General features: G+C 37.8%; 1 protein-coding gene across 1 annotated transcript; it reads left to right on the forward strand.

The window, feature by feature from the left end:
* The first annotated feature begins 18305 nt into the window (after positions 1 to 18305).
* On the forward strand, positions 18306 to 20313 carry LOC121972450 (protein PIN-LIKES 6-like). Its single transcript, XM_042524119.1, has 4 exons — positions 18306 to 18404; positions 19174 to 19274; positions 19775 to 19827; positions 20043 to 20313. The coding sequence occupies exons 1-4, from the start codon at positions 18306 to 18308 to the stop codon at positions 20285 to 20287; spliced, it is 498 nt and encodes a 165-aa protein (XP_042380053.1). The 3' UTR covers positions 20288 to 20313.
* Positions 20314 to 22205: the final 1892 nt, after the last annotated feature.

Consider the following 22205-nt stretch of genomic DNA (forward strand, 5'->3'; position numbering starts at 1 on the left):
ACCATTATTTGATACTAAGTCCATTAAATAGGATTGTGCCCCTTCAGTTGGAGAAGATCACACGCTCCTAAATAATTTCCTATAACCATCCATAAAAGGAAGTTTGATCTAGTGATCCACAACAAACACATCCGTTCTGGAGGGAGGCACTCAAAGCTAACACGCAGGCTTGTTGCATCACTTACAAACCAGTAATGGAGACCATGGGGTTTATTAAAATCCCTCTCCCATTTATTTATTTAAAAATGAGGATTTTTAACCTATCCTAGCATACATCACATGCATATAAACATCACAGTAAATAAAAGCAATAAATTTGGAAATTAATTTTCCAACTATTATGACATTTTCCATCACTGTCTTCAGTATGCTCCAACCCTAGCTGCTGCCATCTTTAGCCACCGCCATCGGGTCGAGTTGTCGCATCCTTCTTGCTTCTTATTCCGCTGCACCTCTGGTGCTCCAAAAGTACCACGCCTCGCAAGAATCTGATCCGCAACAAAAATAGAGTTTTACATATATCGATCCTATATTCCACGAGGGAATGTACATGTAGTATAGATCGAACAAAAATAAAATTCTAAAAATAATACAGCTCCTGCTGTATTTTATACGTGCAATCATGCACACAAATAATGCCCTTGACATGTCCAAAGGTCCAATCACACACAATATCAATAAGCCATAATAGTTGGAGCGTGCAACCAAAGAGTTAGCACATCCTACTATTTTCCTACCTAAATTATGTATGACATGTGCATAACCTATTTGAATTCTAAAAATACACAGAGGCAAATCCTAGCTCTGATACCAATTATTGGTTAATCCTAGGAAAACGTACCGGTTCCACTGTACAAAAATTTTTGTACAAGTGTCGAACCTTTCCTTAAATAACCTATTATGTTCTTTAGAAGTTAAATAAGGAATCGTAGACGGAACTTAACATCAATGATTCCAAATTTAACTTATCTGTTCTTAATGGTTTAGATTTGAATCGCAAGCGGAACTTAACACTATTGATTCAAATCTACCTAAGTTATTAATTCCATAAATATTAATTTCCAAAATTGGCTTCTAGGACTGCATGGCGAGGCACATGACCTTCTTGGATATGGGAGCAACTACCACCGCCTAGGCAAAGCCTTTTAAGGAAAGCTAATATTTATTTCCTTAAATAACTCTAGGTTAACCAAAAAGAACAATCGAATCACAAATTCAGAAAAGAAGAAAACACAAAATCGAAAAATAAATTCGATTAAATTAGATCTAATTGCCTCTTGTATTTAGAATTCTTACAAAGAGAAAAACTAGCATGATGCGGAAAACAATTGCTAATTATACCTTCTCTTTGTAAGCTAATGACCTCGAGATCTTCTGCCATATTCCTCGCCTCGCCTTGGACGTCGTGTGGGCGACGATCCTCCAAGATGAACACCACCCAAAAGAGTCCTTCCTCTTCCTCTAGAATTCGTCCACCACCACCACCAAGGAGAAGAGAGCAAAGGGAAATGGAGAAGGGAGAGGGCCGACCACCAAGAGATCACCCAAGCAAAAGAATAAGAGTTGTATTTCATGAAGCCCCCTCACCCCTTCTTTTATATTACTTGCCCAAGGCAAATAAGGAAAAACTTTTTACAAAAAATAAAATCATCCAAGAGTTTTTCCTTTTCCCTTTTATTTTTCCTTTTCTTTCCTCTTGATTGAATCAATCACCAAATTTAATTTTGTAATGATTTTAAATAATTTAATATGGCCGGCCACTTGCTTGGGCACCAAGCAAGGTGGCCGGCCACCTCATCAAGGGGAAAAAGGAATTTTATTTTTATAAAATTTTACAAGAAAAACTCTTATAAAATTTACAAGCTCTCTTTCCTAAAGTAGGAGTTAAAAAAGGAAAGTTTCTAAAAATTAAAACCATGTTTTAAAATTTAAAAACTCTCTTAAAAAATTTTCTTTTTTAACATGAGGATAGAAAATTTTAATTTTAAAACTTATCTCCCTTTTTCTTAAACCATGAGGATAGTTAAAAAAGGAAAGTTTTAAAACTTTTAAACTCTCTATTAAAACATGTGGCCAAATTCAAATAAGGAAAGTTTTAAAAATTAAAATCTTTCTTTTAAAACTTATAGTTTTTTACAAAGAGAAGATTTTAAAAATTCAAAACAACCCTCCTATTTGAATTAATATTGGTCGGCCCCTACAAGCTTGGTCACCAAGCTATAGGGCCGACCTATATAAGAGGATGTGGCCGGCCATTGCTTGGTCACCAAGCAATGGTCCGGCCCCCTTCTTGGATACCAAGAAGAACCTTACATTTGGATGGACTTGAGACTATAATGGGGCTACGACAGGGACCTAGAGGAGAAATTGGTTTTGACCTTCCGATGAGCTTGAGTATCCCATGCTCATCCTAAACACACAACTCAAGTTCATCAATAATAACTCATTCCACTAGAGAGTTATTACCGCACTACCGCACCAATCCCAAATTACATTATGGACTCCTTCTTATCATGAGTGTGTTAGTCTCCCTATGTTTAAGATTACGAATGCCCACTAATTAAGTAAGTTACTGACAACTCACTTAATTAATATCTAGCTCCAAGAGTAGTACCACTCAACTTTATTGTCATGTTGGACTAGGTCCACCTGCAGGGTTTAACATGGAAATCTTTATGAGCTCCTCTTGGGGACATTCTCAACCTAGATAACTAGGACACAGATTCCTTCTATAATCAACAACACACACTATAAGTAATATCATTTCCCAACTTATCGGGCATATTGATTTATCGAGCTAAACATCACCCTTTGATAAGTCAAAGAAATAAATATTAAATATATGTGCTTGTTATTATATTAGGATTAAGAGCACACACTTCCATAATAACTAAGGTCTAGTCTTTTATTAAGTCAGTAAAAAAAGAACTTACCTAAATGATCCTACTCAATACACTTAAAGTGTATCAGTATAATTTATTAGTCAAGATAAACTAATACTTAATTACACTACAATTATTCTGATGGTTTGTTCCTTTCTATTTTAGTCGTGAGCAACTTGTTTATAATTTATAGAGAACCGACAACATGATCTTCTGAGTATGACACCACACTCCATGTTGTCTACTATATAAATTAATTGAACAATTATATTTAATAAATAAATGTAGATATTGACCAATCTGATTCTTTTATTTCAATAAATAAATGTTTACAAAAGCTAGGCTTTTAGTATACACTCTAACACTATCTGCATTGTCAAAAGTGGAATGGGTATGAACATACTGGGGGTAGATAACTCTTCAACCATGAAAGAGTACGGAAATAACTAAGGAGCGAGCAACTTACTATGATCTTAAGGAAGTGGCGTACTAGAGGGAGGTCGGGAAAAACAAAGAAGCGCAAGGTGTATGAGAAGGTAAAGAAGAAGAATCGTCGGGGAGCGAGTTGAAGAAGACAAAGTGTTGAGACTAAGGAGTGTTTAGGGTTTTTAAGATGGTGCAGCTAATAATAATCACCCTTAGATTGAAACGATTTATGCGTAGAGCATCGTTGATTTACTAAGAAAAATAGTCAGTAAGTCGCTCGCAGAGGAATGCGTAAGCGCTCCTTTCATGAAAAGAGAGATAATGCCACATGACACTCATCCATGAACGAGCATTTATGATGAACATGACAAGCCAAATTATTCCTACTCCATATCTTTGTGTGTCCTTAGCATTTTCTTTTGATTAGAGGACTAATTACTAATGAGATGATTTTGAAAAAGTTGCTCTGTTATCGAGGCATAATTGAGGAAGAAAAGAAAGTTTAAAATAATAGACTAGATAAGTAATTATTTGGTATTCATTTCTGAACTCGAGAAAATTTTTATAAATATAACAAGCGAACAAAATTAGAACTTGGGTCTAGTCAATCGGTTATACCTCATTCGACTAGACTTGAAGGGGAGACTAGTGATATGGGTTATGGTGAGCGAACCCTTTAGGTGACGTGGAAACCAAAGTCGAGAAGATGGGATGGCTGACCGAATACAAAGGTCTCTGCATAGGCCCAAACGAGAAAGGCCAATTGGGCCCAGAGATTTTTAGTCTTATCTAATCTATAGCGTATGATCGACCGGACAATGACTGACGGAATACAAGGCTCTCTACATAGGCTCAGACGGGAAAGGCCACTCGGGCCCAAAGATGCTTAGTCTTATCAAGTTTATGTTACACAAAGGGACATGTAAAGGTCGATCGATCGAGGGATTTTGTGCATGCGCCCAGATGGACTAAATCTGCCTGGGACAAAAGGTATCCAACCTTATAACTTTGTTGATATACAGTCGACCGAGTGAAGGCCAAATGAGCATAAGGGTGCTTGCATGCGCTTGACTGGGCAAAGCCCAATCGAACTTAAAGACACCGAGCCTTATAAAATTTCTAGTATATGATCGATCGAGTAAAGGCCGAATAAGCATAAGGGTGCATGTATGCGCTTGATCGGGCAAAGACCAATCGAAGTTAAAGGCACTCAGCCTTATAAAGCTTCTAGCATATGATCTTCCTAGCGAAGGCCGAACGAGCATAAGAGTGCTTGTATGCGCTTGACCGGGCAAAGCCCGATCGAACTTAAAGATACTCAGCCTTATAAAACTTCTAGCATACGATTGACCGAGTGAAATCTGAACAAGCATAAGGGTACTTGCATGCGCTCGATCGGCCAAAGCCTGATCGAGCTTAAAGGCACTCAGCCTTATAAAATTTCTAGCATACAATTGACCGAGAGAAGGCTGAACGAGCATAAGGGTGCTTGTATGCGCTCGATCGGGCAAAGCCCGATTGAACTTAAAGGCACTCAGTCTTATAAAGCTTCTATCATATGATCAGTCGATTGAAGGCTGAACGAGCATAAGGCTGCTTATATGTGCTCGACCGGGTAAAGCCCGATCAAACTTAGAGGCACTCAGCCTCATAAAACTTCTAGCATACGATCGGACGGGTGAAAGTCAAACTAGCATAAGGGTGCTTGTATGCTCTCGACTGGGTAAAGCCCTATCGAACTTAGAAGCACTTAGCCTCATAAAGCTTCTAGCATACGATTGGTCAAGCGAGGGTCGAACGAGCATAAGGGTGCTTGTATGCACTCTATCAAGCAAAGTCCAATCGAGCTTAAAGGTACTTAGTCTTACAAGGATTTTTAGCATACGACCAGTTTAATGACTAACCAGGATATATTCAACAAAAGGTATTCCTAATATACGACCGGCTTAACGACTGGCCAGGAGGTATTCAATAGAAGGTATTCTCAATATACGACCGGCTTAATGACCGGTCGAAATATATTTAGCAGACAAGTAGTGGACAACCTTATAACAACTTGTCAGACTTGTCAGAAAATATTCTCTCGAAACTTTTTCATTAATCAGTTACAGCAATACACTTCTTCGCATATGTCATTAGGGGTTCAAGTCATAAACGATAAAGAAGGTAGATCTGAGATAGAAAAAAGATTCCTCAGAGGATTAGTGCACAAAGATTAGGTTGTACTTCTCTCATCTTCTAACAAACTCTAACAAATTGGGTACCACCTCACTATTACGGAGATTATGTGAGGTGGTATAAAAAGGGGAATTCTCTCCACTGGTAAGGTACGCAAACACAAGCATTGGCATCTGAAACCCTACTTTCTGGCATTTTCTATTTCTATTCTTCTTCCACTTTCCAAGAGAGGAGACTGACTTGAACATCAGAGGGCTTAGCCAGGGATTCCCACCACGGACTTAGGTCACTAACTCTTTGTTGGCTCGTCTCATTGTCCGTAGTCATTGAGGAGCTCTCTTCAGATCTCGGGAAGCTTCTTATTCGTCGAACAATCATCTAACAAAGCCAGCATGTCATCTCATTACCTTAAGATAGGATCACCAATCTAGTACTAGGGTAAACATTTTGCCAAACTATTAAGGTTAAAGAATAAAGTAAATACATTTGATGATCTGTATTCTTGTAATTTACAAGTCTTCGAAATAAAATGAAAGATAACGAAGGTTAAATATAGAAGGTTAATTTATGGAAATTTGGAGGTTCATGAAATTAATGTCAGAAGTTACTTTGTGCCTTTAATTGCAAATGATGCTCATGAACTCTCTCTTTACTCGCGATAGCCACAGCAACAACAATAGAACAAGAAGCTGTTTTCAAGGCCACAAAAGCCTCAGGGACAGCAAAAACAACCTCCAAAGGAAGATGCTCCGAAATCAGGTGACAAACCCTTGTGCAAGGAATATAACCGTCATCACTTTGCAAGTGCTTGTGGGGATCGAGTAAGTTCTTCAAATGTGGGGAAGACGACCACAAAGATACTGATTGCCCAAAGCTAATGTAGGCAGCGACTGGTCGAGTTTTTGCGATGAATACTGAGTAGGTAGAGCCAGCCACTGCTTATCATAGGTATTCCAGTTAATTTCAGCACTTTATATTGTCATATTATTTGGAGTGCTAACTTCAAATGCAAGTGTTATCTATCATTGAGGTAAACTCGGATCGACGAATGGTTAGGTTATATATTTCGGAAAAAAAACTTAGAACTATTAGGAAGTAAGATTTGGAACTTATGATTGCTTAGAATTAAATTATATTGATTTGTATGTACCAAATTAGGCTCACCATTTGAAAGGGGATTTTTTGGAATATAAGGTAGTGGGTTAGGAACTTTTGTGCGAAATATAACGGTATTGTTGTCACAGGTAGGACAATTATCGGGGGCGTATCAACTCATGCCTTGCTAGATTCTGGAGCTACACACTCGTTTATATCTGAATCCTTTGTGAAGAGGTTGGGAATCTTACTTGAGAGCATGGAATTGGGATTTAGGATTACAGTGCCCTTAAGAGAAGTGATGTTATCTACCAATTTAGTAAAAAATGTGGAGCTCCAATTGTAGAAAGATATTGTACAAGTAGACCTTATTGTGTTGCCAATGCCAGAGTTCAACATTATTTTGGACATGGATTGGTTAATCCTATATGGAGCTTCGATCGATTTTCGACAGAGCTCAGTATCTATCCAACCACCCAGTGGGGAACCATTCATCTTTGAGGCAATCCGGAATAGACAGAGGTCGCACATGATCTCTTATATTCATGCGAGGGAACTATTGCGTAAAGGAGGTCAGGGATTCCTAGCCAGCATCATTTCTATTCTTGATATAGCTAGCCCGTCAATTGAAGAAGTGGAGGTGGTCAGAGGCTTTCCCAGTGTATTTTCGGATAATGTTTCCATCCTCCCACCTGAGAGAGAGGTAGACTTCTCCATTGAGTTGATACTAGGGGCAACGCCGATCTGTAAGGCACCCTATCGCCTAGCACCAGCAGAAATGAAAGAACTAAGATACTAACTTCAGGAGTTGCTAGATAAGGGATTTATCGGCCCTAGTTTCTCCTCCGGGGCGCACCAGTGTTTTTGTGAAGAAGAAAGATGGAAGCATGGGACTCTATATTGACTATCGAGAATTGAACAGAGTGATAATGAAGAATAAACACTCATTACCAATGATCGAGGACTTATTTGATCAGTTGCAAGGAGCTTCAGTATTCTTGAAGATCGATCTACGATTGGGGTATCATTAGTTGAGGGTGAGAGAAGTAGATGTGCATAAGACAACTTTCAGGACTTGTTATGGGCATTATGAGTTTTTGGTAATGTCATTCAGAGTGAAAAATGCCCCAACGGTCTTCATGGACCTCATGAATCACGTATTTCAATCGTATCTCGACCGATTCATTTTTGCATTCATAGATAACATCATGATCTACTCGAAGAGCGTGGAGGAGCACCGACAGCACTTGAGGACGACATTACAGATATTGCAAGATCAAAAATTATTTGTAAAATTCAACAAGTACGAATTCTGGTTAGAGAAGGTGGCATTCTTAGGCCACGTCATTTCAAGGGAAGGAGTAGAGGTTGATCCAACTAAGGTCGAGGCAGTCAGGGAATGGTCAATGCCTAGAAATGTAACTAGGATACGTAGTTTCTTAGGTTTAGCTGGCTATTATCGTAAATTCATCAAGGGGTTTTTCTCCATTGTGGTGATCTTGATAGCTCTGACAAAGAAGAACACTAGATTTATATGGGTTTTGATTGTCAGAATAGCTTTGAACAATTGAAGCAAGCACTTACTACAACACCAGTCCTAGCTATGCCATTAGAGCAAGGAGAGTATGTGGTGTACACTAATGCTTCGAAGCTAGGTTTGAGCGCAATATTGATGCAGCATGATTGAGTTATTACATATGCATCTAGGCAATTGAAGATGCATGAAAAGAATTATCCGACTCATGACCTCGAGCTAGCAGCAGTTGTTTTTGCCTTAAAAATTTGGAGACGTTACCTATATGGTGAAAATTGCAAAATCTATACTGATCACAAGAGTCTTAAGTATTTTTTCACCCAGAAGGAGATGAATATGAGGCAGAGACGATGGCAGGAGCTAGTGAAGGACTATGATTCTGATATTAACTATCATCCCGAGAAATCTAATGTAGTTGTAGATGCTTTGAGCAGGAAGACAATAGTTATGTGTAAACGCCCACCCTTCTTACCCAACCAAAGGTGGCGCTACGTTCTTATACTACTTACGTACATGCTTTAGTTATAACAGCGGAAGAATAAAAACTTTAAAGAATTTAATTTATTAAGCATAATATCACATATTCTGATTTGTTCAAATGTGCATATATTGAACTTATAAAAAAATATTAATTTGTCCGAATCGTTCTTGCCGAGCCACCATCACACACATCACTATCTGCTCCTCCTGCTGCTCCGTTGTACATCCAGCTTTCTCTTTTATCTGCGGTACAAGGAAAGTAAGCTATGAGCACTCATGGCTCAGTAAGTTCCTTTCCTACTCACTAAAACCGAGAATCATCGTATATCAAGAATGGATCAACATATCATCGTCTCAACTAATCATAACATAACATATCATTCTATTCAAACATATCATGCATATTTCTTATTCACATATCATTTCATAGAAGCATGAATATCATATCATAAAACAAATAAATCACAAGCATGAGACATACAAGGGCATCATATTCATATCATAATATCACATGACATTATATCATATCATCATATAATTCAAGCACATATGAATGTAGGCAATGCATCGTGAATTTGAAAACTTATACTTAATAGTACTTGAAATTAATATCATCATCATTTGGGATCCCGGTTTGTACCACATACTTAATGCGTAGGTCCAAGGTAGCAAGTCTTGAGCCCTACCATGCATACATACTAGGCCCGAGTCTTACTCCATCGACCTAGGGCACTCAAAGGCCCATTACTGACGAGGCCCGAGTCTTACTCCATCGACCCCGGGGCGTTTACGGAGCCCACCCTTGGTACAAACCATAAAAATAACTTATCATGCATAACTATCATATCATGTCCTTAACAATCTTTCATGCATTTATTCTTTTTCATTTCTTTTCATTATGTATAGCATTTTCTATGCTATCACATATCATAACATAACTTCACTTCTTTTCATTATGTATAGCATTTTCTATGCTATCACATATCATAACATAACTTCATTTCTTTTCATTATGTATAGCATTTTCTATGCTATAACACATCATGGCATATTTCATAATATAACTTCATTATGCATATCATTTCGTAACTAAAGCAATCATGCATTCTAACTTATTATCAAATCATTTTCATACAGCATGGCATAGACATATTTAATTTTTGTTTTAGGGTTTCTAGGGCATCTATCCCTTCATGGCCGAACACATAATGATTCATTTAGGTCATACAAACATGTATCACATTCACACATTATCAAGTTTTCATAAGAAGTACTTTTAACCCCTTAGGTTTCATTTCCAAGGCCTCTAGGTCCTTTAAACCTTACTTGGCCGAAATTCATAGAATATAAACTTCCTTTAAGTGGCCTAAAGCATGGGAAACCTAAGTAATTTCATAGCAAGATTTACTAAGAACATCATACACAAGGTTGGATCATAAACAAGCTAGGACTCTTGTGATCTTACATGTCATAAATCATGTAACTAATTTTCTACATTCCAATTAAACATGAGAGCATTAATCATCTTTCATAACATAATATCATAGAGGTCATTGAGCATATTAGAATTTTGTTTAAGCTTCTCTAAACTATCACCTTACCATGGCCGAAATATTAAGAGTAAGGTTCATGAGTTTCTTTCAACATACAAGTATACAACTCTTAAGAACTTTATATCATGTCATATAAGCATAGTTATTTTAAATTCAAGGTCCTCCTAACCCTAAATTCTTTCTTGGCCGAAACATGAGAGTGGGGTTCTTTTGGTTCCAATCAACTTCCAAGCAAGAAAACCATAGGAAGGTCCTTAGCATTTCATAGGGGAAAACTTGCACTAGTTTGGTTAGACAATAATTTTCCTAACCTATTTACAATATTTTTGATTGAAATTCAAGGTTACATACACCTCTGATCATGCATCATATATGTATACAAACATAGGGGAAAACTTTCTTTCAAGGCATAGAAAAAGAATCCGAAAATCACATGAAAGCCTTGTACCGCAGGTGAGGGGAAGCTTACCTTCTTTGCTTAAGTTTCCTAAAGTTGAGAACTTGCTTGTGGACCTTTCTTCCTTGCTTGCTTTGCTCGGCACCAATGGAGGAAGAAGTGGCTAGGTCTTTTGGTGGAGAGGAGGAGGAAGAAGAGGAGGCTTCTTCCTCTTGTGTTGCTCGGCAACAAAAAGAAAGAAAAGAGGGAGAGAGTGAGGAGGAAGAAGAGGTTTCTTCCTCTTGTGTTGCTCGGCAACAAGAAGAAGAAAAGAGGGAGAGAGTGAGTTCTCGGCACCAATGGAGGGGAGGAGGAGAATGAGTTGAGGATGAAGTTGAAGTCACCCCTCCATGCCTATTTATACTAAAATGAGGGGAGGAAAACTTGACTTGATTCATCCTCCTCATTTACTTCTCCTCTTAATGAGAAAGAATATGCTAGAGAAATGCTTCTTGAGTTTCTCTCTTTTCTTTCTCTTAATTTCTCTCCTTTCTTTCCTTTAATTATAATTCCCATCTCTCCTCTTACAATATTTACTCCTATCACACTTGGTTAACACATGCATGCATCCACAAGAGAACCAAGGATCAAATCCTTCTCCTAACATATTTTTGTACAAAATAATTCATGTATATGCATTATGCATAAATATTTCATACATGCATATATAATATCTCATATATCTTTTGTTTACATTAATTCCTTGCATTATAAATCATGCATAGATGATTTATATTCTCAACTTTATTTTCTTTCATAAAGTTTTAATCATCTAAATCCTTTCCATCGTAACATTCAACGTAGACTATCTACACATTCTTTTCATTACATTCGTACTCTCATTGCCCTTACTTTATCTAGGCTTTCTAGGGGTGTTACATTATGGCCCAACTATCGGTACAGGGACCTCTTCAAATTGAGATTTGGAGGTTTGATCTTGAGGTGTATGCTAAGGGTGAGGCTCCTAACTTATCCACTCTAACAGTACAATCTACCTTGAGGGACTGTACACGTGGTGGGCAGTTGATAGATGAGCAGTTACGGAAATGGAGACAGAGGAACGAGCCTAAGGGTCGGAGGTTGTACTCGGTTGAAGATGAGATCGTCAGATACAGAGGCCGACTTGGGGTTCCTAATGTTGACTCTTTGAGAGTTGAAGTGTTGACTAAGGCGCATAACTCCCCTTATTCTATACACCCAGGGAGTACAAAGATATATAAGGACTTAAAGCTATTGTATTGGTGGCTAGGTATGAAATGAGATACCACACATTTTGTATCAGAATGTCTGACTTGTCAACAGGTGAAGGCGGAATACCAGAGACCCATAGGGCTACTTGGACCGCTTGCTATTCCCAAGTGGAAGTGGGAGAATATTACAAATGAACTTTGTTGTGGGTTTACCATGGATAGCAAGCGGCTTCAACACCATTTGGATAATTGTTGATCATCTCACCAAATCATCGCACTTTTTACCAGTAAAGATGACTTTTACTATGACATAGTACGCAAAGTTGTACATTCGAGAGATAGTTATGCTGCATGGAATCCTGGTTTTTATAGTGTCTGACAGAGATCCGAGGTTTATTTCATCCTTTTGGAAGAGTCTACATGCTGCTATGTCAACCAAGTTATCTTTTAGTATAGCTTTTCATCCTCAGACAGATGGACAGTTAGAACGGGTGATATAGATTTTAGAGGACTTACTACGAGCTTGTGTGATTGACTTCTCGGGGAGTTGGGAACAGAAGCTACCTCCGGTGGAGTTTACCTATAATAACAGTTATCAGTCGACTATAGGAATGACTCCTTATGAGGCACTCTATGGAAGGAAATGCAGATCACCTATTCATTGAGATGAAGTTGGAGAAAGAACTGAAATTAGACCTGAAATTATTCGGCATACGGCAGATTTAGTACTCAAAATCTGAGACAGGATGAAGATTGCGCAGAACCGATAGAAGAGTATGCTGACAAGAGAAGAAGGGATCTCGAGTTCGCGGTTGGTGACCATGTCTTCGTAAAAATAGGCTCCATGAAGGGCGTTATGTGGTTTGGGATGAAGGGTAAGCTCAGTCCCAAATTCATTGGACCTTTTGAGATCATAGATTGGGTGGGAACATTGGCATACTGGGTGGCCTTACCGCCGAACCTTGCAGGGGTGCATAATGTGTTCCACATATCGATGTTGAGTACATGCCAAATCCTTCGCACGTCCTGAACTATGCATCGTTGCAACTTACACCAGATCTAGCCTACGAGAAGAAGCCGGTGCAGATTTTAGATAGATAGGAAAGGAAGCTGCGAAGGAGGATGATTAAGATGGTCAAAGTAAAATGGTTGAATCACTCCGACGAGGAGGCTACTTGGGAGGTCGAGTCAGACATAAGGAACCGTTACTCGGAATTGTTCGATAAGTTAAAAAAAAAGCATGAACGAAATTCATTTAAGGGGGAGAGAAATTGTAGTGTTAAAAAAATGATTTACTTAAGCTAATTAATATTTAACCAATTAAAATTTATGTTAGGGTTTAAACACTAAAGGGTTTAAGTAATTAAAGCATTAATAGGTTTAAGTAATTAATGTATTAATAAGTTAACAAACCTGATTCGATTTACTAGCAACCTGACCTGACTTATCCTTTTAAATACATGTCCTATTTCCCCTCCCCTCACCTTTGAAGTCGTCGGTCTCCCCCACACCCCCATCCAAACCCTAGCAATTTCAAAGGAGATAGAGGAAGAACTCCATCAAAATGTTTAAGGTCATCTCTCCCTATGTCTTGCTAGTCATCTCCCATATGCAAAAACACCAAGGTAAATTCTCTTTTGATGATTTTTGATATTTACTGTACCATATGAATCGAAGTATAATATTTTAATTTACGTCGTATTGTTTTCTATTCTGCTTTTATTGCACTACATGGATTATATTAACCATGGTTAGTGATCGATGCATGATTTACTGTGATCAGAGAAGTTTCTTGTTTTTTTTTCTTTCCTTAATGTTATTGGAAATTTTGTGATGTTTGGCAAGATTTCAAAGATCAGATTTCTGTACCATATAGTTTCTTGTTTTTGTGATGTTTGGCAGTATTGGTGATGCAAGTAATATAAGGATTCATGTCGTTATTTGATTTTGAATTTAATATATTGATTAATTAGAGTAATTTTAATGATTAAAGATAATTAAATGATTAGTTGATAGTGATTTAAAGGTTTTTGGTTATATGATAGGTTAATTGTTGATTTAAGTAATAGGTCATTTAATTAAGAGTTGCTTAATGTTGGTTAATTAATAATTAATTATTGGATATATGGATTAATTATTAGAGTAAATTATTATCAAATTTATCGATATGGTTAATTAATTGAATTGCTAGATAATTGACTTATTGATCAATAAATAGTATGTGAAATAAGTTTAGCATTTATTTAAAATTGAGTAATGAGGGTCATCAGAGATTAATTTAATTGACACGGAATTGTCAAATTAACTAATTGGAAAAAGAAAGAAAAGGGACAAGTTAATTAATTTATAGACTAATTGATTATTCATGGATTAATTAATCAATGGATTAATATACAGATTAGGTAACTCGTTATTATTGATTTGAGACTTAATTGAACATGGTAATTGTTGTTTGTACATTTGGTAACTGATTGATTTAATTTAATTAATTAATATGGTTGGTTGATTTGAGGTTCCTCATAATTGTAATTATTTGCTTCCATATTTCCTATGCTTTAATTAAGAAGATTCTTGCACCATCATGTGTTTCTTTGATGATACCATAAAATCAAATGAAGGATAGTGTAGAGTTGACATGCAAAGTAAAATTATTATTTTTGTTTATGAATGTCAATGCATGAAAGGTAAGTTAATTTTCTTGTTGATGAATGTGATAATATGACCAGTTTAAGAAGGGTCCAATGAATCTTATCAAAACAGAGGTGTTTGGGAATCCGGCTTAAGAAGGGTCCGGTGAACCTTACCAAAACAGAGGGATTTGGGAATCTTACTTAAGAAGGGTCCGATGAACCTTACCAACTTAGTACTAGGATAAATGTTTGGCCAAACGATCAGAAGTTAAGGAATAAAGTAAATACGTTTGACGATCTGAATTCTTGTAATTTACAAGTCTTGCAACTAAAATAAAAGATAACGAAGGTTAAATATGGAAGGTTAATTTATGGAAATTTGGAGGCTTATGAAACTAATGTCAAAAGTTACTCTCCGTTACTATTTAACATGGTAATTATCAAAATATTTCTCATGAATGCAACAGATGCTATTTATATAAAACATTGAACTTACTCTGTCTTTAGACTCACTAGATCTATATGGTGTAGGTAATGAGGAGACGGAAGGACTTAATGGATGAACGTTCTTGTTCCTGGCAATGCACACCCAAGGGCTTCTTTTATGAGTCTATGTTACTATATGCAGTAGGATGTTGGGTCTTCTAGTCGGAGTCGAGTTATGTGTTTTGATAGTCGGTTGAGTTCCTTTCACTAGTTTCCTTGAAGATTTTATTTACTATTATGAGCTTCAACTCAAGTTGTTTTGGTATGAACTAGTTCATAATGCATTATTATTTGGAGTTTGTTTCTTTTTGTTTAATTGAGTCTCTTTAATGTTACTACTATATATATGATACGGTGCATGATTGTGGGGTCGGAGAGATGATGTGATCAGAGGTCAAGACCGTGGTATAGTCAAAAGTCAAGCTCATATAGCGGTCATAAGTCAAGTTTGTGTGGCGGTCAAAAGTCTGACCTACGTGAAGGTCAAGAATCCGATCTACGTGTAGTTCAAAGGGCCTAGTTACAAGATGGGCTGGGTCGGCACGAATGCGATCCCGGGGCCAAACCCACGGGTTAAGAACTTAGAATCTAGGATTACAGGTCGAGATGTGCCAGCCAAGGATATAGGTCAAGACTTATAGCTTTATGGCTCAGGATATTATAGCCTTATGGCTCAGGATACTATAGCCTTGTGGCTCAGGATACTATAATCTTATGGCTCAGGATACATGGATCGGCGAAGCGTATAGGTTGGGATATGCCAGCCAAGGATACAGGTCAGGACTTATAACCTTATGGCTCAGAATACAGGGATCGACGAAGCGTACAGATCGGGATGTGCCAACCAAGGATATAGGTCAGGACTTATAGTCTTATGGCTCAGGATATTATAGCCTTATGGCTCAGGATACTATAGCCTTATGGCTCAGGATACTATAGCCTTATGGCTCAGGATACTATAGCCTTATGGCTCAGGATACTATAGCCTTATGGCTCAGGATACTATAGCCTTATGGCTCAGGATGCATGGATCGGCGAAGCGTATAGGTCGGGATGTGCCAGCAAAGGTTACAGGTCATGACTTATAGCATTATGGCTCAGAATACAGGGATTGACGAAGCGTATAGGTCAGGATGTGCTAGCCAAGGATACAGGTCGGGACTTATAGCCTTACGGCACAAGGTACAGGGACCAAAGCGTACAGGTCGGGATGTGCTAGCCAAGGATACAGGTCGGGACTTATAACCTGGCGGCACAGGATACAAGGGCTGAAGCGTACAGGTCAGGATGTGCTAGCCAAGGATACAGGTCGGGACTTATAGCCTTACACTACAAGAAATTTTAGATTTAACCTCATATAATAGACAACAGTTTTTCGAGAAACTGTTGTCTTTTTGCCATTTAACAACGGTTTTATTGAAAACCGTTGTTGTTCACCATAATTTTTTTTTAAATGACAACAGTTTTTAAAAAATTATTGTCTAATCTATGTCAAAGACAACAATTTTTAAAAAACTGTTGTCTAATGTATGTCAAAGACAACGGTTTTAAAAAACTGTTGTCTTTTAGTGTTGCTTATGTGATAATATACAACAGTTTTATTAAACTGTTGTCTATTGAATGTTGTTGAATCATAAAAACAAAATAATTTTTTTAACTTCATGAAAAAAACCTAAAACCCACTCCGACACCTCCTTCGCGACTCCTCCTCGAATTTTTAAAACCAAGGTTTCTTATTTTTCCCTTACTTTCCCTTCTCCACCAAATTCCTTAATCCCGAGCCCTCACTCCCGCAACACCGCCGAACCCCTTTCCTCATCGCCGACTTCTTCCCCTAAGCCTCACCTTGCACTGGTCCATAAGACTCCACGTTCCCTCATCCTTCTTCCCCTAAGAAAGATCAAGAAGGAACAGAGACGACGATCCCTCATCCTTCTCGCCGGGTCCCTTAGTCTCCGCTCATCTTCCGGCGGACACCGTAACCCTCACTTCTTCCTCGTCGCTCTCTATCTCGTATGGGTACTGGCAAGGATAGCAGCGAGGCCACCGACGATCTCGACGACATGCCGCTCGTAGAGCGGCGCAGCTTGATTCACCTCCAGAAGGCGGCTTCGCCTTTGTCTCGTGTTCCTGAGCCTCCAAAGTGCTTTCGCTCTATTTTTTCCGCCTATGCTTCGTTCTACTATTTTCTCGGGAGGGTAACAACATTTTTTAGTTATGACCTGCAGGTGTTCGATTGACGAGCCTGGAGCGCGCGTATCTTCTGAAACTTCCAAGGTGAGTTCTGATACGAGGTTTTATTTAGCCTTTAACAACATGCACAATGGGAGCTTGAGACTAGACTTAGCTGAAGATTGTGTTAATCTTTAGACCTAGATGACCTAATGGTGACCTGTTTTCTTTTTGAAATGGTATTCTCTGAAAAAAAAAATGTTCAGTGCAAAATCTACAAGAAGCTGGATATCTAGTATTAAGACGTTTTATTGTGATCTTGCAGCTTAACATGTACTACTGCGTGCCTCCTTATTTTGGGAAAAAAAGGGCATAAGAAAGAAATAAGAAATTTTATTACCATCTTAGTTTATAATTTTTTTACCATTGCGCTGCAATTTAAGAGCTTAATTGATTTCCCCACCTTTTTATCTTTTTATGCTTAATTTCTTTCTCATCGAATTGAGCTTCTTTATGCAAAAGCCAAAAAATAGTTTTTTAAGCTAAAATCAGATAATCTAGCTGCAACATTGATGACATGGTTGAAATCATCAGGAAAGTAAATCTAAGCATGACTTTGTTTGCTACTGATAAATATGGAACTAACAAATTTTGTACTTTGGACCAGTGCAAGTATCCAAAGTGGACCTAAGGAAGTATGCAAATATGGACCATAAGACTCCACGTTCTTTTTAGTATAACATTGCTTTTCCTATCAGCCATAATGCTATCTTTGTGTGATGGCTAACAAAACAAATTGCAATCTCACACCATGGTATTAAAAAGCTCATGCTTGGGCAACGTTGAGCCGCCTAGATGGTTTTTGAAGAGGACTAAATAGTGACATATGAGATATGTGATCTGTATGTGCAGTTAAAACCTTATTCAGTTCATCTAAACTAAATACTTGTTTTTTTGTTTGTCGATTTGTCAAAGTTGGTATGGTGTAGTCAATATTAACTTGAGCGTGGCATGGATTTCAACAAGCCTAGGATTTTTTTAGTGTGTATGATCCTTATGTGGCCATAAGGTTTATGCTGTTGCATAAGCAACCTAGGAAATGGCTTTCTAAATCTGTGGTTACCTGTTAACTTATATTAATTGGATTGAATATTAGTTTAGAAAATGAAAGAACCTTGTTTGAAGTTCTGGCGATTCATTTTTTAAATTCTAATTTTTTTATACTAATATCTGAGCGTGTCATATGTCGGATTGGATGGTTATGCAGATAATTGGCATCCTATGGTATATTGTTGGAAAGCTGAAGCTAAAGCAAATTTTTCAGCCTCCCATTATTGCCTCAGTGAGTATTTGATTTGAAAATTATCTTTTTGAAGTTCTAATTTCCAATTCCTTGTCCTTGTCACTTGTTATTAAATACTTTATACTTAAAACACTCTCTGGGGCTTCTTGTCTCATGGACATTGGGATCTTAATTTATTTATGCTTTTAGAGTGAAGAGCAATGATGTTGGCATGCCAAGTATAATGAACATTTTTTGTGTTGAGATAAAAATGTGAACTTCATATTTGTTTGATTTTCTGTAATGAATGTATTAGTTTAACCGGTCAAGATCAAGTATCATCTCATTGACTCTTCCTAATTTCCTTCCTCTGTTATTTTTTTGAATTCTTTGATTATGAAGAAATACAAACTTGCCCATTTCTCATATTGAAATTTTAATTTTTTCCAGATTTTACTCTCTTGTGAAATGAATCAGAGTTTCATTTTGTCAATACCGGATGACTACTTTTTCATTGGCAACATCCCTCTAAACCAAAATTTTAGTTTAGCAAAGCAAACTCCCAACCTTTACAAACTCTAATAAGTTAAAACCCCTGCCTTCACTAGAGTTTTATAATGAAACTTTGAGTACATTTGGCAAAAGGGCAAACTTTTGGGGGGTAACATGAAATTCTCTGAATTTTTTGTGGTGGTTATTTGAATTATTGTATTGTTACCTTCTGTTAATGATTGTCTTTAACATGTTATGCAGAAGCAATATTTTGCATGATTACTTTAATGATGTTTTATATGGGATTAGGTATTACTAATGTTTTATATGGAATTAGGCTTTGGCTATCATCATTGGCGCTATACCATTTTTGAAGAACTTCATCTTGACTGATGATGCCTCGTTATTCTTCTTCACTGACAGCTGCCTTATTCTTGGGTATTGATCTGTTTCCTTCTTTGTCTTTGCCAATTTTCTCATGCTACTGAAATTTAGAACCTTTTCATTTAGTAACACGCAAATAGAGTCTTAAAACAGAAAATAATTACCTTGTTAAGGTTGAAAAAGTATGAAGATTTCTATGAATGATGCTAAGTATGAACTGTTTAAGAAATGTCAAGTTGCAATCACATTCTTCTATGGTAAATTTAGATTAGAGAATTAAGATAACTTATTGGCCATCCATTTCTGTAACTATTCTAATTGCACTATAGTGAGCTAATAAGATGAGCCTGATATCTGATGTCTGGTTAGTGGTTAATGACAGTTATTGCATAATTTTTTTGACATTTAAGGACCTCTGTTTTGGAGTTTTGTCTGGTTAATGACTTGGTTATTTGCATAACCTTTTAACACTCAAGGACCTCTATTTTTTGTATTTACATTCAAAGCAAAAAATATTTTAAGACCTGAAGGATTGTCTATATTTTGATTTCCAGGGAAGCGATGATCCCATGTATTTTGCTTGCTCTGGGTGGAAATCTTGTGGATGGTATGCAATCTTCCATTTCTTATGTAACATTTCTTCAAACACATATTGATATCCTATGTCTGACAGCCTAAAGTTCTTTTGCTGGTAGAAGTTGAACAAGTACATTTAGTGATGCTTGATGAAATAGTTGACATAAAAACTATCCATTGGGTTTCCATCTTGAATCTAGAATATCCAGAATGTTACATGCTATATGGCACTTTGTTGTGTTCCAGGCTCTGGCCCAGGCAGTAAAAGACTTGGTTTACGAACAACTGCTGCTATCATATTTGGAAGATTGGTTTTGGTTCCTCCTACAGGACTTGGAATAATCACCATTGCTGACAAGCTTGGACTTTTTCCCAGGGGCGACAAAATGTTCAAATTTGTCCTGCTGCTGCAGCACACTATGCCAGAAAGATATGTACAACATCTTTGTCATCATCATCTTTATGCCATTTATTCTGGGGAAATGACTTAACTTGCAATCATATGCTATTTACCTCAGGGAAAATATAATGACCATACCCAGAAAGGAGAAGAAAAGAGAAGCTAGGAGGGAGGAGAAAGCACAGGGTGTTTAGAAAGCATATATAAACTCTGCATAATACCTCAGGGAAAAGGCTGCAGTTCTCGATATGGTGTTTAGAAGATGCACAGGTAGAGAAGATTTGATCCAACAAAACAAGATATTTTGGACTATATGTGTGATATATATAAACTTTTGGCTGTGTAAACTTTTGTGATATTTGAATGTTGATGTTTGGTACTTTAATGATATTTGGATGATGATGTTTGGTACTTTAATGAAATTCGCATTGTAAATATTGATTAGGTAGGTTTTTTATCAATGAAATTTGCACTGGATGTTTTTTATAAACCATTGAGTAGGAAAAGATTAATAAGTTTTTTATTTATTGTCAAAATGTTGTATATTGTACCCAAAGACATCAGTTTAAATATGTCAAACTGTTGTCAATGGCGTTAAAAGACAATAGTGACAAACTGATGTTATTTAACATCGTTGCCTAAAAAGACAACGGTTTTTAACCGTTGTCAAACTGTTGTCATTGGCAAAAAAGACAACGCTTTTTAGTCGTTGTCGTAGACAATTCAAAACTGTTGTTGAAGAGCCTAGGCATACGCTCAAAGACAACGGTGAAAAACTGTTGTCTTTGTAGGAAAAGACAACAGTTTTTCACCGTTGTAAAAATGTTGTCTTTGCCTTCAAAGACAACGGTTAAAAACTGTTGTCGTTGGCCACCCCTTTTAACAACACAGCCTTTAACAACAGTTAAAAATGGCCTACGACAACGGTGAAAAACCGTTGTTGTTTGTCTTTTTTCTTGTAGTGTTACGACACAAAGTACAAGGACCAAAGCGTACATGTCGGGATGTACCAGCCAAGGATACAAGTCGGGACTTATACCCTTACGACACAAAGTACAGAGATCAAAGCGTACAAGTTGGGACCCAAGATAAGAGGAAGTAGATTGACGCATACAGGTTGGGACTCAGGATAAGCGGAAGCAGATGGACGCCTACAGGTCAGGACCCAGGATAAGCGGAAGCAGACGAGCGCTTACAGGTCGGGACTCAGGATAAGAGGAAGCAGATGGACGCCTACAAGTCAGGACCCAGGATAAGCGAAAGCAAACGGACGCTTACAGGTCGGGATCTTGGATAAGCGGGAACATAAGGAGAAGTGCATGTCAAGAGGTAGGATAGACAGAACCATATCAAAGCTTAACAGGTCGCGACTTTACAGCATAAGGCAGGTCGGGAGATTACAGAATAAATCACATAGGACAGGGATGGGCACACAGGTCTGGAGTTGTGAAGCGATAAGCGCAGGTTAGGAAAGATAGGTCAACACCTACAGGTCAAGACTAGCGGATACAAGGACCCCACCCAGGGTTAACAGGTCAGGGAAAACATACACGACTAGCGTGCGCAGGTCTGGAACCGGGAAGCAGTAAGCACAGGATAGCTACAGGTCTGCACCCACAGGTCGGGACCGACAAGTATGAAAAGCCAATATAGGGATAATGGAATAAGGAGGTCGTACACTACACGACAAGCAAGCCAGGGAATCGTAACAATCTGTCAGGGAATAATCACTGCCTATCAGAGAATATGCTAATGGTCGAGTGCTCACCGCCCGCTGATTCCCTCCTAGACCTATAGGAGAACGCCATGTGTCATTCACCACCAGACAAAGCCTGACATCCGACATTCCCTGACACCCGACAAACTCTAGAAGCATCCATCGCAGTATAAAAAGGGATGCTTTGTCCCTTACGCAGGTATGCTCACTCATCATTTTCCTACTCATCTCTTACTTTTTGTCCTTTCTCTGTGTTTTCTGGGGAAAAAGTACCTGACTTGAGAGTCGGAGG

Source organism: Zingiber officinale, chromosome 4A (assembly GCF_018446385.1).
Source record: "Zingiber officinale cultivar Zhangliang chromosome 4A, Zo_v1.1, whole genome shotgun sequence".
Lineage (NCBI taxonomy): Eukaryota > Viridiplantae > Streptophyta > Magnoliopsida > Zingiberales > Zingiberaceae > Zingiber > Zingiber officinale.